Below are 16232 nucleotides of genomic sequence, written 5' to 3' on the forward strand. Positions count from 1 at the left end.
TCCTCCGTAGAATAAAAAGAGGCGGGGGTGGCGGCGGCGGCGGCGGCGCGCACTTGCGGTCAGTTTAGAAGCGCTTCTGGAAGAGGGCGACAACATCTGAACAGGTACAGGGACTCTTTCCTTTTTCTTTTTACATCTGGTTTGTGTGTGTGTGTGTGTGTGTGTGTGTGTGTGTGCGTGTGCGTGTGTGCGTGTGTTGTTTGCCTTGTAGAAATGCACTTGTTATGCGATAGCCTGTTGTGCGCCAGAGTAACAGGCAAAGATAAAAGGCAGGTGACAAGAGTGGATCAGATACATTTGAATACGCTCATGTGTGAATTGACGTGATACAGATGTGTTACTGACGCGCATCCCCTTCACAACGTAGGATATTGTAATGTGTTTTTCTTGCTGATGGCCAACCCAGCTGGACAGGTCGGGCATCTGTCTACGGGGATGCGCTACCTACGCCTCGGTCCTCACGTAGGCCACCGCGGTTGGTCGATACGCACCGTAATTCACATCTGTCAATCGGATCTACACCACACAACGAGGAGGAAACAGAGTGGCATCACGTAAGAAAGAAGCTAGGTAGACAGACTATGGCACGCATCAGGGGGTGTAAATGTTTTCTAGTCAAAAAGACATTTATATCTTGTCCTATTAAACGCAGCCTTAAAAGGCGATTGGTCAAGGCTGTTCAGTGTGTAATTGTTTCCGTGTCTGCGAGACAACGGAAATAACACTGAAACAGTGACCCACAGAAGTCTATTTGCATCCATCTAAGCACCGAGCAGGACAGCAAACTAACACAGCACAAACAAACACAGCGACGAAAGTGGATGTTCTTTCATACGGAGAGTGTTAAACGCAGGCTCGCTCCTGATTGCATGAGTGATGGTGGAGTCAGCGTGCGCTACAATGAATTTCCCAACAAGTGGCCACTGTTGTAATGGATGTGACGCAGAAGCAGCGCGGATGCCTACGTGCGCTCGGCCGCGCTTCTGGGAGGCAGCATCGGCGTTTCTCCATCTGCTCATCGAGCCACGAGTCCATGTCAGCGGGGAGCAACACCTGAAAAGAAAGGAACGTGGATAACGGCATGCCAGGTTGAGGCATGCAGGTAGCATTTGTGTTTAATAGCAATATCCCTTCAATCCGGGTTATTATATAAAATCCCAGCACATGATCTTGTCTGTAATTTATTTATTTGCTGTGCAGGAATATCATCTAGTTCGCTTAAATCACTCCAGTTTTGACCAAATTGGAACATTGATTGTGGAGTGCGCCTCCTTTGCAGGCAGGGGGTGGTGACAAAAGGCTGCAGCCAGTCTGGACAGGAAGTGACACAAAAACTAATGTCCGGTTATATCCCAGCCCAGTTTAGTACAAGGTCATTAAACTGAAGTGTAGAGATGCACCGATTGCAATTTTCCTGGTCGATTCTGATTTTTCAGTAAGTGTGACCTGCCGATTCCGATTTTTTTTAAAGAACTGTAATGAAAGCATATAGAAATATTTTCTACAATGAATTTTTTAATTTTATAGTAAAATAAATTAATAAAAGATACAGGATCTTCTCATAACAAAATAACTTAACTTTAACTTTCTTTTCCTGCGAAAAATCACATCTCTACTAAAGTACTGAGTTTGTGTTCAGCAGCCAATAGCTGCTTTTCAGTGAGGTTCTGTGTGACGGACACAGCCAAAATGTTCATGTCACTTAAAACTTGAAGAATTCAATCAGTGGTGTTCATATTGTAGCCCTCACAGACTGCTGGCAATCTGTCGGGATGGTAAAAGCTATAGTGGTTTTCTCTAATAGAATAGTTAACTAATACAATGCAAGTAATGCATAAGAAATCTAAACCCATCAGCTCTTAGCTCAGGTTACCGTTTGTCACAATTTAAAGGATAGGCCAACTCCCTCTGCTTAGATTTGTACCCTACCAAGAAGTATCTGCAAAGACTTGAAGAGGACATTGACAGAAGTGCACCCTCTGTGACCTTCATGCTGAAGATGGCACATGATTTGGTGCTGTGATTGCACCAGAAGCCCCCAAACATCCGTCCAGGGCTTCCATAAGTGATTCTGTGTAGCCCTGGCTCCTGTTGAACAAGCCGGTTCTTGTGATCTTGTGACCTGATGGCCGCTATTTAAGGAAGGACTTTCAGCATCTGATCCATCACCATCTAAACTGATCTAGCTGTATTGATGCTTGTATCTGGGTCAGCCGTGAACATGGTTGTGGATATAAACTGCCACGCATACACAGGTTGAACTGAAATGTGAGCCACCTGCAAACAAGAACAATGTCATTTGTGCAACAGTCAAATCATACAATTTTATCCAAAGCTGCTTGCTTCTGATTTGTTCCTTTCAGTTTGGCTTATTCAGAAGCTTCTTTATGAATGTCTTAACAAATGTCAAAGACCCTGATGTCCCCACTGACCCCCAGAGCTATTGTTGCTCTGCTCCATGCTTATTTTTATCAGCCTGCAAGGGTACTGCACTGAATGGTGCTGAAAGGAAAAATGTGGAAGGGAGTGTGACGTTAAAAAAACACACACATAAACTCATGAATTCTGATCTGACCACTCTGACAGCATCCACACAGATCGGATATGTCCAACATCTACGACCTGATCTGAAAAAAAAAAGCAAATCCTTGTATTTAAAAAGCTAGAACCAGCTTGGTATTTTATATAAAAATTACTAATTACAAGGGGCAGCGCGGTGGGTAAGTGGTTAGCACTATTGTCTCACAGCAAGAAGGTTCCTGGTTTGAGTTTGCATGTTCTCCCTGTGCTTGTGTGGGTTTTCTCCAGGTACTCTGGTTTCCTCCCATAGTCCAAAAACATGTATGTCAGGTTGATTGGTGACTTTAAATTGCCCATAGGAGTGAGTGTGAGTGTGTGAGGTTGTTTGTCTCTATGTGGCCCAAATAGAACTGGGATAGGCTCCAGCAGATCCCCGTGACTCTGGTTAGGAATAAGCGGGAATAGATGATGGATGGATGAATGGAATTACTAATTACAGCAGGTATCAAAATAGTCAGTCATTTTTCTATATAGATTAATCTACTAGTATTTTCAGTTCTACTTGTATTAACTGTTGTTTACTGGGTAGTTTGACAAAAATCATACTTTTTAAACTCTTCATGTGAGTTATATGCAAAGGAAAGGAAGCTGTGTGGTTTTTAATGGAGTAGAAGTATAAAGTGGAATGAAAAAAGTTAAATTTACAAAGTTATTTGCAACTTTTAGGTATTTTTACTTAGGCACTTTACTTAAATCAGTGCCCTTCATTACATTCCACCCGTGCTGGTGGGTACATTTATTAAAGGCAAAGTGTAAGAATAGGTGGTGTCTGGCAAAAATACAGTCCAAACCTGCTTTAGTATCAGAAATCTTGGCAGGTATTTGTATTTGGGAAATTGCAAATGAAACAACAGTAGGAAGTGACCACAATCCTCTACTGATTACAGTGGATGTGAGCTTGGAAGAGTAACATACAGAAGTTTTTAGCAGTACTGGAAATGCAACAATGGAAATGCAAAAGGTTGATATTAATTAAGATTAGTTAAGTTTTTATGCTTGTGAGGCTAAGCTAGGCATGCAAAGCAATCAGTTCAAATGAATCAACCTAAGCAAAATAAATAAATAAATAAATAAAATACAATAAAATAAAATTGTACCATGGTGAGCGAAGGAATTTAGAAGTGCATAAAGTCACATAAATGTTGCAAATGTAAGAAACAACTGTCGAGGCAGATGGCCGCCCAAACTGAGCCCGGTTCCGCTGGAGGTTTTTTCTTCCGTTAAAGAGAGTTTTTCCTCTCCACTGTTGCCAAGTGCTTGCTCATAAGGGAATTGTTGGGTTTTTAGTTTTAGTTTTTGTAAAGTGCCTTGAGATGATTTGTATTGTGATTTGGCGCTATACAAATAAAATTGAATTGAATTGAATTGAATTGAAAACGCAAAGAGGGTTTATAGAGAAAATATTTGCAAATCAGTAGGAAGAGAAACAAATTATTAAGATACATGGAGTTATTAAATAAAACATCAAGCTGTGGAATTCAGTCCAGAGATGATGGCACACATGTATACAGTGTAAGACACTAATACCAATTACAAAGGCACAAGTGAATCATGCTCTCAGGAAAACCAGATCATCACCATAGGAAGGAAGAGATTTGTAAATCATCTTAGTGAATTATGTAAGCAAGTGTGGTGAGAGGGAAAAATGAACACACAATAGGAAATAAGCTGTTGGCGTTCCAACATAACAGCCAGCAAAGCCAGCTACTGCTGTAGGAGCCCAGGTGTTTTGCCCAGGTGAGGCAAAACACTATGGATCCTGCCTACTGCTTAAAACATGAAATAAGAGAAGCACAGAGAATGGCATGGAAGAAAACTTACATAGGATTAATATGATCCAAAATAATTTACAGTTGTAATGAAACAATACAGAAAATAACTACAACTACAGCTATGTTGCTGAAAACTGGAAATGCATCCATACTTCCCAGTTTCAGTATTAACGTTCCAATTATGGTTATATACTTTTGTTAGCATTGCCTTCAATCCAGCTTGTCTCTACCCAGCTTGAAGGAGTGCCATGTAGCTGAGCAGATGCAGCAAACAGAGAAACAAATACAGGAATGTATGAAAAAAGTTCTATGTGACTTTTACAGAATGGAGAAGCAGAAGAACTATCCCAACGTGTTTTGTGGATGTGTTTGAAACAGTACACAGTTCTGTGGGGATGTGGGCTTTCAGAGAGCTGATGTTTGCAAATCAGTAGAAGTTAGAAACTGAAATTGAGGGCTGCAGACATTACTGCTGAAAGAGATGAGCTGCCTTATGAATTATTTACACATTCAGGCGATGGAACAGAAGGCAGAATGGAAACAATGTTATATCTTTAGTCTTAACTTGATCTATCCCAGTTCGTATTAACTTTAATATCAGTGCTTTATCAGTAAATATCATTCTTTGTGGAAGGAAGGACTAATCCTTTCTTATCTGGGCAAAATGTACAGATACAGTATCTCACAGAAGTGAGTACACCCCTCACATCTTTGTAAATAATTTAGTGAGTGTACAAAAGTAGTGAGTGTACAGCTTGTATAACAGTATAAATTTGCTGTCCCCTCAAAATAACTGACCACACAGCCATTAATGTCTAAACTGCTGGCAACAAAGTTGAGTGGTTTAACAGGACAGGTTCCACTCAGAACAGGCCTCGCCATGGTCGACCAAAGAAGTTGAGTGCACGTGCTCAGCGTCATATCCAGAGGTTGTCTTTGGGAAATAGAAGTATGAGTGCTGCCAGCATTGCTGCAGAGGTTCAAGGGGTGGGGGGTCAGCCTGTGTGGGATTTTACGACAGAGCAAATGGTCACCAATGTGGGGGTTGAATGTGGGGGTTGAATGTGGGGGGTTGAATGCTTGCTTGACCCTTTCATGGTATGTGGTTCTGTCTGTTTTATTGTTTTAGTGTTTTAGGATAGGAAGTTGTAAATGACTGTCAACAATTTGTTTCTTTGATGGTAAGAAGACTGAAGATAGTACCTGAACAATATAATGTGGGGGTCTGTTCAGGATTAGTCCAAAGTACGGTATATAACCTGCTCTTGTAATAAGGACGGCAGAGGACTTCTGCAAGGACGTCCTCTCCGGGCCCATGATTAAACCTGAGATGATTCATCACACTTGTGGTTGTTTTCTGAGAATTAGCAACTCTCAAACTTAAAGAAATTTCTACCACACCTGTCAGTGCTCAGACCATACGCCGCACACTGCATCAAATTGGTCTGCATGGCTGTCGTCCCAGAAGGAAGCCTCTTCTAAAGATGATGCACAAGAAGGCCCTCAAACAGTTTGCTGAAGACAAGCAGACCAAGGACATGGATTACTGGAACCGTGTCCTGTGGTCTGATGAGACCAAGATAAACTTATTTGGTTCAGATGGTGTCAAGCGTGTCTGGCGGCAACCAGGTGAGGAGTACAAAGACAAGTGTGTCTTGCCTACAGTCAAGCATGGTGGTGGGAGTGTCATGGTCTGGGGCTGCATGAGTGCTGCCGGCACTGGGGAGCTACAGTTCATTGAGGGAACATGCCAACATGTACATGCCGACATGTACTGTGACATACTGAAGCAGAGCATGATCACCTCCCTTCGAAGACTGGGCCACAGGGCAGTATTCCAGCATGACCCCAAACACACCTCCAAGATGACCACTGCCTTGCTAAAGAAGCTGAGGGTAAAGGTGATGGACTGGCCAAGCATGTCTCCAGACCTAAACCCTATTGAGTATCTGTGGGGCATCCTCAAACGGAAGGTGGAGGAGTGCAAGGTCTCTAACATCCACCAGGTCTGTGATGTCATCATGGAGGAGTGGAAGAGGATTCCAGTGGCAACCTGTGAAGCTCTGGTGAACTCCATGCCCAAGAGGGTTATGGCAGTGCTGGAAAATAATGGTGGTCACACAAAATGTTAACACTTCGGGCCCAATTTGGACATTTTCACTTAGGGGTGTACTCACTTTTGTGAGATACTGTATAATGAAAATAACAAAGAAGAACAATTTGGTGGGAAAAGTTTAGTGGTTGTGAAAACAGAACATGGAATTCCACAAAAGAGCTTTATTAGCCCACTCCTATTTAATATCATGATGTAATGCTGGGAGAAGCTTTGGACTGTTATTTGCAGATGACAGTGTCATTTTAAGAAGTGGAAGAAATGGGATAGGGAGATAAACTTGAATTTGATGACTTTCACTTACAGAAGAAAGCTACCTGAACCTAGGTTGTACATGTATGGATCTACTCCAGAGAGGGTGAAAGAACTCAGTTTTATTTATTTTAAGACGGGACAAACTGTGTTTAATATACCAAGCAATGATAAGATCGGTACTTGATGAATGTTTTGTATATGGCTCTGCTCCTAAGACAGTGCTTGGAAAATGAGATAATCTGTAGACAGACTCTGAGTCTCTCATGTGGGGCTTTTAAAGCATTCCTGCACTGCTTACTGAAATGCGAGACAAACACAAACTTGTGAAAAACACATATTGGACACAGTATGACATTGACTGTGTGCCACAGTCAATACCAGCGCTGGTGCACCAAAGTCCCACAGAAGGGCAGTAACACAAATGTGCTATTTAAACCCTATTTAAACAGATTGTCCTTTCCAAGCGTGGGACACCTGTGAGTGATCAGCTGTGCATAGTGAGCAGAGGATAGGCACATATGATTAGCACAAGCTTGCAAGCTGTGTAAACCAACATTAGTTACAGTTTGGAGTCAGTTTTACACAGAGTATTGAGAGAAAGCATTTTTTATAAATCTAAAGTGGATCAAGCTTCCATTTTTCATTTGACTTCCCATCCTCTGCAGTGACTACGTGCTTGGTTCCAGGGACCCAGCGAGCAAGAGCACAGTTTAGGATTAAGATCAATCAGCGTATCACAAAGGGAATCGCTGTTTTCACAACAGAACTAGTCTAACTTGTCTAACATCATCAGGAAGACTATTTAGGATTTTAACTGCATAAGACTAAAACGCTGCTTAACCATGTTTAGTCCTGACTCTGGGCACGAGAAGAAGGCCTGTCCCTGATGTTCTCAGAGTCCGAGATGGTTCATATGGCATCAACATGTCAGAGATGTACTGTGGTGCTGAGCCATGAAGAGACTTATACACAAGCAGTGCTGTTTTAAAGTCTATTCTCTGAGGGATAGGAAGCCAGTACAGAAATCTGAGAACAGGAGTAATGTGGTTGTACTTCCTGGTCCTAGTCAGGACCTGAGCAGGAGCGTTCTGAATGTACTGTAGCTGCCTTACAGCTAGTTTTGAGGGCCATGTGAGTAGGCCGTTACAGTAATCTAACCTGCTGGAGATAAATGCATGAATGTAGTAATGAGGCTACAGTGATTTATCAGCTGAACCTACTCCTCCCTTGGATTAATGGAACTTTGAGTTTTAGCTCATTGTTTAGTTTTGAATTTTACCTTCCTGTACTGTCCACTACCTACTAAGCAGCAAAAGACCCAGATATTTTTACCTCAGGACAGTGGACACTGCTCCACATGAATGATAATGATGTTCCATTATTGCTGCATGTGTAGCAGAAATAAATACATTTTAAAAAATAATGGCAAAGTCTGGCAGAAAATTGTTTTGTCTTGCTGTGTGCCTCTCTTAAACACATACAGTCAAGGATATTATCCAAATGCCTTTCAGCTGCCAGTCAGGGATGACAAATGATCACTGTGTAATGGCTTGTGAGTGTAAGGAATGCAAGGGTCTTATTTTAGTATGGGTGTTGATACTTGGGACCCCTGCTAAATGCTGCAGGGGTCACAATGGGGTTGCAGAAGGTGTGGAAGAATGAGGTGGTCCTGTGGAAGGGGGATGTGAGGTGGTGCAGTAGTAATGTTCCTGCCCTGTGTCTGTATACAGTGAGGGAAAAAATTATTTGATCCCCTGCTGATTTTGTATGTCTGCCCACTGACAAAGAAATTAACATTGAAAGACAGAATAACAACAAAAAAAATCCAGAAAAACGCATTTCAAATTCAAAATGGATTTGCATTTTAATGAGTGAAATAAGTATTTGACCCCTTCTCAAAGCATGACTTAGTACTTGGTGGCAAAACCCTTGTTGGCAATCACAGAGGTCAGACGTTTTTTGTAGTTGGCCACCAAGTTTGCACACATCTCAGGAAAGATTCTGTCCCACTCCTCTTTGCAGATCCTCTCCAAGTCATTAAGGTTTTGAGGTTGACAAGTTTTGGCAATTCAAACCTTCAGTTCCCTCCACAGATTTTCTATGGGATTAAGGTCTGGAGACTGGCTAGGCCACTCCAGGACCTTAATGTGCTTCTTCTTGAGCTGCTCCTTTATTGCCTTGGCCGTGTGTTTTGGGTCATTGTCATGCTGGAATACCCATCCATGACCATGGCTAAGGGAAAGAGGTCCTCACCCAAGATTTGACGATACATGGCCCCGTCCATCATCCCTTTGATGTGGTGCAGTTATCCTGTCCCCTTAGCAGAAAACACACCCCCAGAGCATAATGTTTCCACCTTCATGTTAGACGGTGGGGATGGTGTTCTTGGGGTCATAGGCAGCAATCCTCTTACTCCAAACATGGCGAGTTGAGTTGCTGCCAATTTTGGCAACTCGATTTTGGTCTCATCTGACCACAACACTTTCACCCAGTTCTCCTCTGAATCATTCAGATGTTCACTGGAAAACTTCAGACAGGCCTGTACATGTACTTTTTTTGAGTAGGGGGACCTTGCGGGTGCTGCAGGATTTCAGTCCTTCACGGCATAATGTGTTACAAAGTGTTTTCTTGGTGACTTTGGTCCCAGCTGCCTTGAGATCATTGACTAGATCCTCCCGTGTAGTTCTGGGCTGATTCCTCACCGTTCTCATGATCATTGAAACTCCACGAGGTGAGATCTTGCATAGAGCTCCAGACCGACGGAGACTGACAGTTATTTTATGTTTCTTCCATTTGCGAATAATTGTAACAACTGTTGTCACCTTCTCGCCAAGCTGCTTGGAGATTGGCTACACTTAGTGCTTGTAGCCAATTCCAGTCTTGTGGAGGTCTACAATCTTGTCCCTGACATCCTTGGACAGCTCTTTGCTTGAGGTAAAAAGCTGAGATCTCAGCCTGTTACCTGTATAAAAGACACCTGGGAGCCAGAAAATGTGATATTCTCTGATGTCCATCAAAAAATTGCACAGTGAAATTACACAGGCAGCAGAGGAGGAAGAAGCAACTTCGTTTCACTGGGTATAAGGACTGACAGAAATTGACAACAGTAAATGTTCCTTAAGTTGTAAACAACTGCTGCTGTTTACATCCATACCCATGCTATTTGTTTTCCTTTTTCCTTTTTATCAAACAGTGAGGGTAAATTTTGTTGCTTAAAATCTGGCCTGACTGCAGATTTATACTTAAAAAAAGAAGTAGAAATGCAGCCAGGGCAAATTGATCTGAGCTGCTTTTTCACAGTAATACAGTGTATGTTCCTATGAATTTGTACAAGTGTACCACTGTGCCAGGGGCTTTATCAGTCTCTTCAACCCTGCATAAAGAATGTGTGCAGCATCTTAGTTAAAGTCTGATGTCAGAACTGAGAGAAACTAAATCTCGATAATTAATCACAGTAGAAGGACATGTCAGACTTTGGCCTGTGATATAATGTACAGCATGTGTCTCCAGCCAGGGCCAGAGGCTGTTGCAACACTTAATACCTGCTTTAGGATCAGCTGGGACTCACAGATTACAGATCATTTCAATATTAAAGATGTTTATTGTGTAACAGTCCTCAGTATCAGTTTGTCAAACTTCCCTAAGTTTGTCAATGCCATTATGAAATATCCTGTTGTTAAAGAAAAAATTGCTAAAGACAAATGAAGCCTGTACTCTGAGCAAGAGCATGTATGAAGATTAGATTAGATGACTGAAATAACACAAAAGAAAGAATATCTCATTTTCTCAAGAAACAGTGCCAAGAAGCAGCACTGCCTGAAGGTTGCCAAAGAGCATCTTACCACTTCACAACTCTGTTGAAACAAAGACTGAATTTTCTAGGAAGGACACACTGCACTAAGGTTGTTGTAAAACATAAACTACATACAAACATAAAAAAAATCATCGCAGTGGTGAAGTATGATGGAGGAGGCGTTATGATTTATTGCTTTGCTGCCTCTGGACCTGGACTGCCGCTGAATTCTAAGGTATCTTCCAGGGTAATGTCAGGGTGAATGTTTGCCAGCTGAAGATCAATACATGGAGCGGGACAATGACCCTAAACATTTAGGTAAATCTACTACAAAAAGCCTCCTCCCAGTCCATAACACAGTAGAGATGCTGTGGAATGAGCTCAAAGGCTGATCATTTTATAAATGAAATGAATGAAAGAGTGATTATGTATGAGGAGTAAGCTGTATCTGTTAGTCTGCTTTTGTTACTTAGTCACTTGATGGTATTGTTTCAAGCAGATGAGCTACAAGCCTAGGGTCCTGGAGCAAACTCGCAAAACAGCCTTGACACTGGAGAGGAATGAAAACAGAACACCTGTCTCAGAAAGTTGTTTTCTGACCTGCAATGCCTCCGATGTTGGCTATAGACTTGACTGTGCCTATGGCTGTATATATAGGCCAGACTAAAAGAAGGCCAAGAGACAGATTAGCTGAGCACTGCTGTGCTACTCATACTGGGAATCTGACTTATCCTATGGCCAGACATTATCTAACAGCCCAACGTGGCTGTGAGTCTACTTTCAGACTTACAGGCATAAAGGCCACAGCTTTGAGTCATATTGGATCTATAGCCTCAAAGCCACTATTTACCCAGGCCTAAGTGAGGTTACATAGCAGAAAACAGTGTAGTATGATATTTTAATGTTCATGTTTCGTGTTGATCAGGAATTTTCATCGGTCCTGACAAGTTTGCAGCAATAAATCAGCCCCAGCAGATTCAGTGTTCCCATCATTACACCCTCCACTGCAGTGGGCACAACACACATGCCATTCTACACACAGTCCTGAAATAGAAGTGCTGCTCCTTTAAATAAAACAGCCTCTCTCACAAAGTGGTGACCCAAGCAAGCCTAGAGCATGTCTAGTGGACTGTTCATGGGAACTTGTTCTAAGATCATACTACTGATCACTGATGTACTGTCTGGCATTGATCAACATAATAACCACATACGCACATGATTTGTACTGATTTTTACATTTGTATAATTATATTGTGTGACTTTCTAAGTCTAAGGCATGACTAAATATGCAACCATCCATCTATTATATACATCTTATCATTCCTATTATTCATATTTAGGGTCATGGTGATATGATTAAATATAAAACAATTAAAAAAAAATTAACATTTATTAGGACACAAAAAACATGTGAGCCAGAGTGACACCACATGTTAACCTCTATCTTTTGTCCTGATGTCAATATAGCATTCAGAAAGCATCATGGGAGGAGCAGTGGTGGATGACGGGCCAACTGGGGTGAAGGCACCAGATGGTGGCTGGGGCTGGGCAGTGCTGGTTGGCTGCTTCATCATCACTGGTTTTTCCTATGCCTTCCCCAAGGCTGTCAGCGTCTTCTTCAAGGAGCTGATCCGAGAGTTTGACATAGGCTACAGCGACACTGCCTGGATCTCATCGATACTGCTCGCCATGCTGTATGGCACAGGTAGCCAAGAAGAATGAATATCTAATAGTGATTAACTATTAGCATCAAAATGCAAAACACTGCACATGTGTATACTGTGTAAATATGAATGGACTGTGTTTTGTCAGGCCCCCTGTGTAGTGTGCTGGTTAACAAGTTTGGCTGTCGACCGGTGATGATGGTGGGAGGACTCTTTGCCTCACTGGGAATGATTCTGGCCTCCTTTGCCACCAGCATCATACACATCTACCTCTGCACTGGAGTTATTACAGGTAAGGGTCACAGCATACATACAGACATAGGAAAAACATAAATGTGTGACAAAGACTTATTTTTAAACTAATGTTCTTAAAATTAAGGCATGAAACACATATATGTGTCCTAACATTCCTGTGTATAAAAAGAAAATTTACCGTCTCTCCTAAGGTCTGGGTCTGGCCTTGAACTTCCAGCCCTCTCTCATTATGCTGAATCGCTACTTCAGTGAGAAACGTCCTCTAGCCAATGGCTTGGCGGCAGCAGGCAGCCCTGTGGCGCTGTGCTGTCTCTCCCCACTGGGACAGGTTCTCCAGTACCTGTATGGCTGGAGGGGGGGGTTCCTCATTCTGGGAGGCATGCTGCTCAATTGCTGTGCCTGTGGTGCCCTTATGAGGCCCCTGGTACCCCCTAAGAAACCCCAGGATCTGGAGCAGAGTAGCCTTGCAGCTGAAGAGGAGAAGAAGCCCCAGCCAAAGAAGAAACTTTTGGATTTCAGTGTGTTCAAAGACAGAGGCTTTGTCATCTACACCGTTGCAGCATCTATTATGGTACTGGGCTTGTTTGTGCCGCCTGTTTTTGTGGTCAACTATGCTAAGGGCCTCGGATATGAGGACACCAAGTCAGCACTGCTGCTTACCATTTTGGGATTTGTTGACATGTTTGCTCGGCCTGCATCAGGACTGATAGCAGGCTTAAAGTGTGTACGGCCGAGAAGTGTCTACCTGTTCAGCTTTGCTATGCTCTTCAATGGATGCACCGACCTCATAGGATCACAGGTAACAATACAGCAAAGGGTTCTATGATAGACAGAGAATGGGGAGAAACACATCTGTAGGCTATAAAGAGGTTTTGTACAGATTTCATAGAAACCATATATGTGGTCATTGGATTCACCTGACTCTGTCAAAACAATCATGCTGGTAAAAAGTAATTACCGTATTTTCCAGACTATAAGTCACAGTCACTATCAGTATAAGTCGCTTTTAGCAAAAACAGCCTTGCTGAACAGAAAAAAACATATAAGTTGCTTTGTGTCATATTATTTAATTCTAGTCTAAATTAGCCTACGAAGAATGTAGTCTCAGCATAACAACAAGAAGTGCATTACCAAATTCATTTTATCTGTGTTAAGTAACGTTAAACTGCACCAATGTCAGGGAGAAGGTGAAGCAGCGTCTCCTCCTCCTCTCTCAGGTTGTCTGAATGTGGACACTCAGTCCAAACTGTGTTTCAGCTGCAGACTTTATTACCTGCACTTTGAAGTCTGCAGTATAGCTCTTTCTTCTGTGTGCACCTGTGTTACACTAGGAGTTGTAGTTTAGAGGGAACATAAATGTTTTTATTTTTTCTGCAGTACAATATTATCTTCAATTGAGTATAGAGTGCATCTAACGCTAGTGACTACTCGACAAAATGACTGTAAATATACACATATCAATCGCAGGACGAGCCAGAGGAGTAAAAATAAGTGTGACTTAGTCCAGAAATGATGGTATGTAAATATGTGTCAGGTCATTAGCATTAAAAGTGAATACTGCAGATTAGAGTGATTACTGAAGAGGTACATTTTACTGTATGGTTAACATGGCCTGTTTCATCATCAGCACATGGCTCTACAAACCTGCTGTCATGTTCACAAGTCTATCATCTGTCTCTTTGCAGGCAAGTGACTATGGAGGCCTGGTAGTCTTCTGTATCTTCTTTGGCATATCATATGGCATGGTGGGAGCACTACAGTTCGAGGTCCTCATGGCGATCGTAGGGACAGAGAAGTTCTCCAGTGCCATCGGCCTGGTGCTGCTGATGGAAGCCATTGCTGTACTAGTAGGACCTCCTGGAGCAGGTCAGAGCATGGAAAGACTGAATGTCTGAATGCCTTAACAGACATGACACTTTGCATACATCCTTTAAAGTTTTAGAACTTCTTGGTACCTCACTTTTAAACAGTAGCCAATGCCAAAGGCAATGTAGAAAAACACACAAGAGCCAGGAACTGCAGCTATTTCCCTATGACAGTCATTCTAAAATCCTCTTATGTTCTCCCAGGTCGCCTCTTGGACGTCACCCATCAGTACATGTATGTCTTCCTGTTGGCGGGTTGTGAAGTTACGATCTCAGCCATTGTCATTGCCTTGGGTAACTTCCTTTGCATTAACAAGAAACAGGAAGATCCAGAGGCTAAGATGGAGATGGCTGTGGCAGCTTCAGAGAAGGAGGTGCTGAGCTGTCAGGAGAAAGAAGATGAAGAGGAGCCAAAGGGAAAAGAGAATGGAAAGCTTAGTGCTGCAAAAGGAGGGGAGGAGAGTATAGAAGACAGCACTGAGACTTCATTATAAACAATAAGATTAGCAATGAGAAACAAAAAACTGTGCACCATGAGGACACACCTTAAAAGTATAATAGTAGTGACCTGTGGTAGTCACATAGAAAGTGAGGGGGCTCAAAGGGGTAAGAAAAGAGGGCTGACATTGCCCTGTAAATTAGATTGGTTTGCCATTATAGATCAAAGGTGGAGACAACTAGTTTTGCTTGAATTGGTTGTAATGTAACATGCTGATCAGATTACTGTTATCCTAATGCTAAATGACAAGTATATTTTGTATTACAAATGCAGTACAGTACTTTTTTGGGTAGGAAAATGTCCCAACTTTACTGGCAACAAATACCAGCTTTTCTGTGTAACATCTCTGTGTTGCTGTCTACTCAGACACACATTGCATTTTAGAACATGGGATGGATTTTCAGTTTTGTGGATCTTTTCCAGTACTGATTTTCTCAGACAACTGTACCTCTATAGTTGAAAACCCTTTACTCAAGGTCCACCTGATGCCTTTTTCTGGAGCTTTCAATGATATTGCACAGGCTTCATGTGCTGTATTGTCACCAAGCTGATCTAGTTCTTCATGTCATTAGTGATCTGCAGTATGAGGGAATCAAATCATTAAGGAATGAGAATGATGTTGAGGATGCCTTAGATAAAATCAAATATTGTGTGAGATTATTGCTCCCATATTTCAAATGTATTTCTTTGTTGTTGCACTATTTAATTTTACTGAAAGTATTTATTGACATCTTATTAGGGTGTGTTTTAATTTGTGTGTGTGTGGGGCGGGGTTAAAATAAAAGACTTTATATGTGACACTCAGCATGCACCCTAACCTGGCCAGCCAGACTAACGTCTATACTATTCTATACGGAGAATTATATAATAATCCACATTCTTTTCTAAGAAGGGCGTGGGTCTAGCTGGTCAGGCTACATGCACCCTGGCAGCTGAATAACATACTGTAGCAGCTGACTTACTGAAAAGTCTATTTTGGTGTGGACCGTTGTGTGCTTCATTTCCTGAGACTTTACGCAATTGATACAAGGTGGAATTTTTCTGTCTGATACTTGAAAAAAATGGGATTGCAAGTCTCAGTGCAGTGCATTCAGCTGGTGAATTGGTGTCCTATGTTGCTGTCCTGTAAGTCTGCTTTAACGCTGGAAGCTGGTAGTTGCAGCAGTGTTTTGGTATATTGTTGGATGTTGTGACCCATGTGCTCTATGCTTCTGTGCACCTGTTAGAAATTAGAAGCTTAGCAGAGCAATTAAACAGAACCACAAATTGTGTGGGTGATGAATTATAGCATACACATACTGTACTGTTTTTCTTCTTGAATGAATGCAGTTTTCCCAAATAAATATATTTTCTGTTGACACAAATGAGTAAATGACATCCATCCATCAACAGGCCCATTCATTCAAAGCCTCCACAGCAACTCTATTAGCTTCTAC

The 16232-nt window shown here is 42.0% G+C and overlaps 1 protein-coding gene across 1 annotated transcript; it reads left to right on the forward strand.

The window, feature by feature from the left end:
* The first annotated feature begins 14 nt into the window (after positions 1–14).
* Positions 15–16154, forward strand: slc16a3b (solute carrier family 16 member 3b). Its single transcript, XM_026315773.2, has 6 exons — positions 15–104; positions 11981–12218; positions 12326–12469; positions 12624–13231; positions 14118–14298; positions 14502–16154. The coding sequence occupies exons 2-6, from the start codon at positions 11996–11998 to the stop codon at positions 14789–14791; spliced, it is 1446 nt and encodes a 481-aa protein (XP_026171558.1). The 5' UTR covers positions 15–104; positions 11981–11995; the 3' UTR covers positions 14792–16154.
* The last annotated feature ends 78 nt before the right edge of the window (positions 16155–16232 follow it).

The sequence above is a fragment of the Mastacembelus armatus genome, chromosome 19 (assembly GCF_900324485.2).
Source record: "Mastacembelus armatus chromosome 19, fMasArm1.2, whole genome shotgun sequence".
Lineage (NCBI taxonomy): Eukaryota > Metazoa > Chordata > Actinopteri > Synbranchiformes > Mastacembelidae > Mastacembelus > Mastacembelus armatus.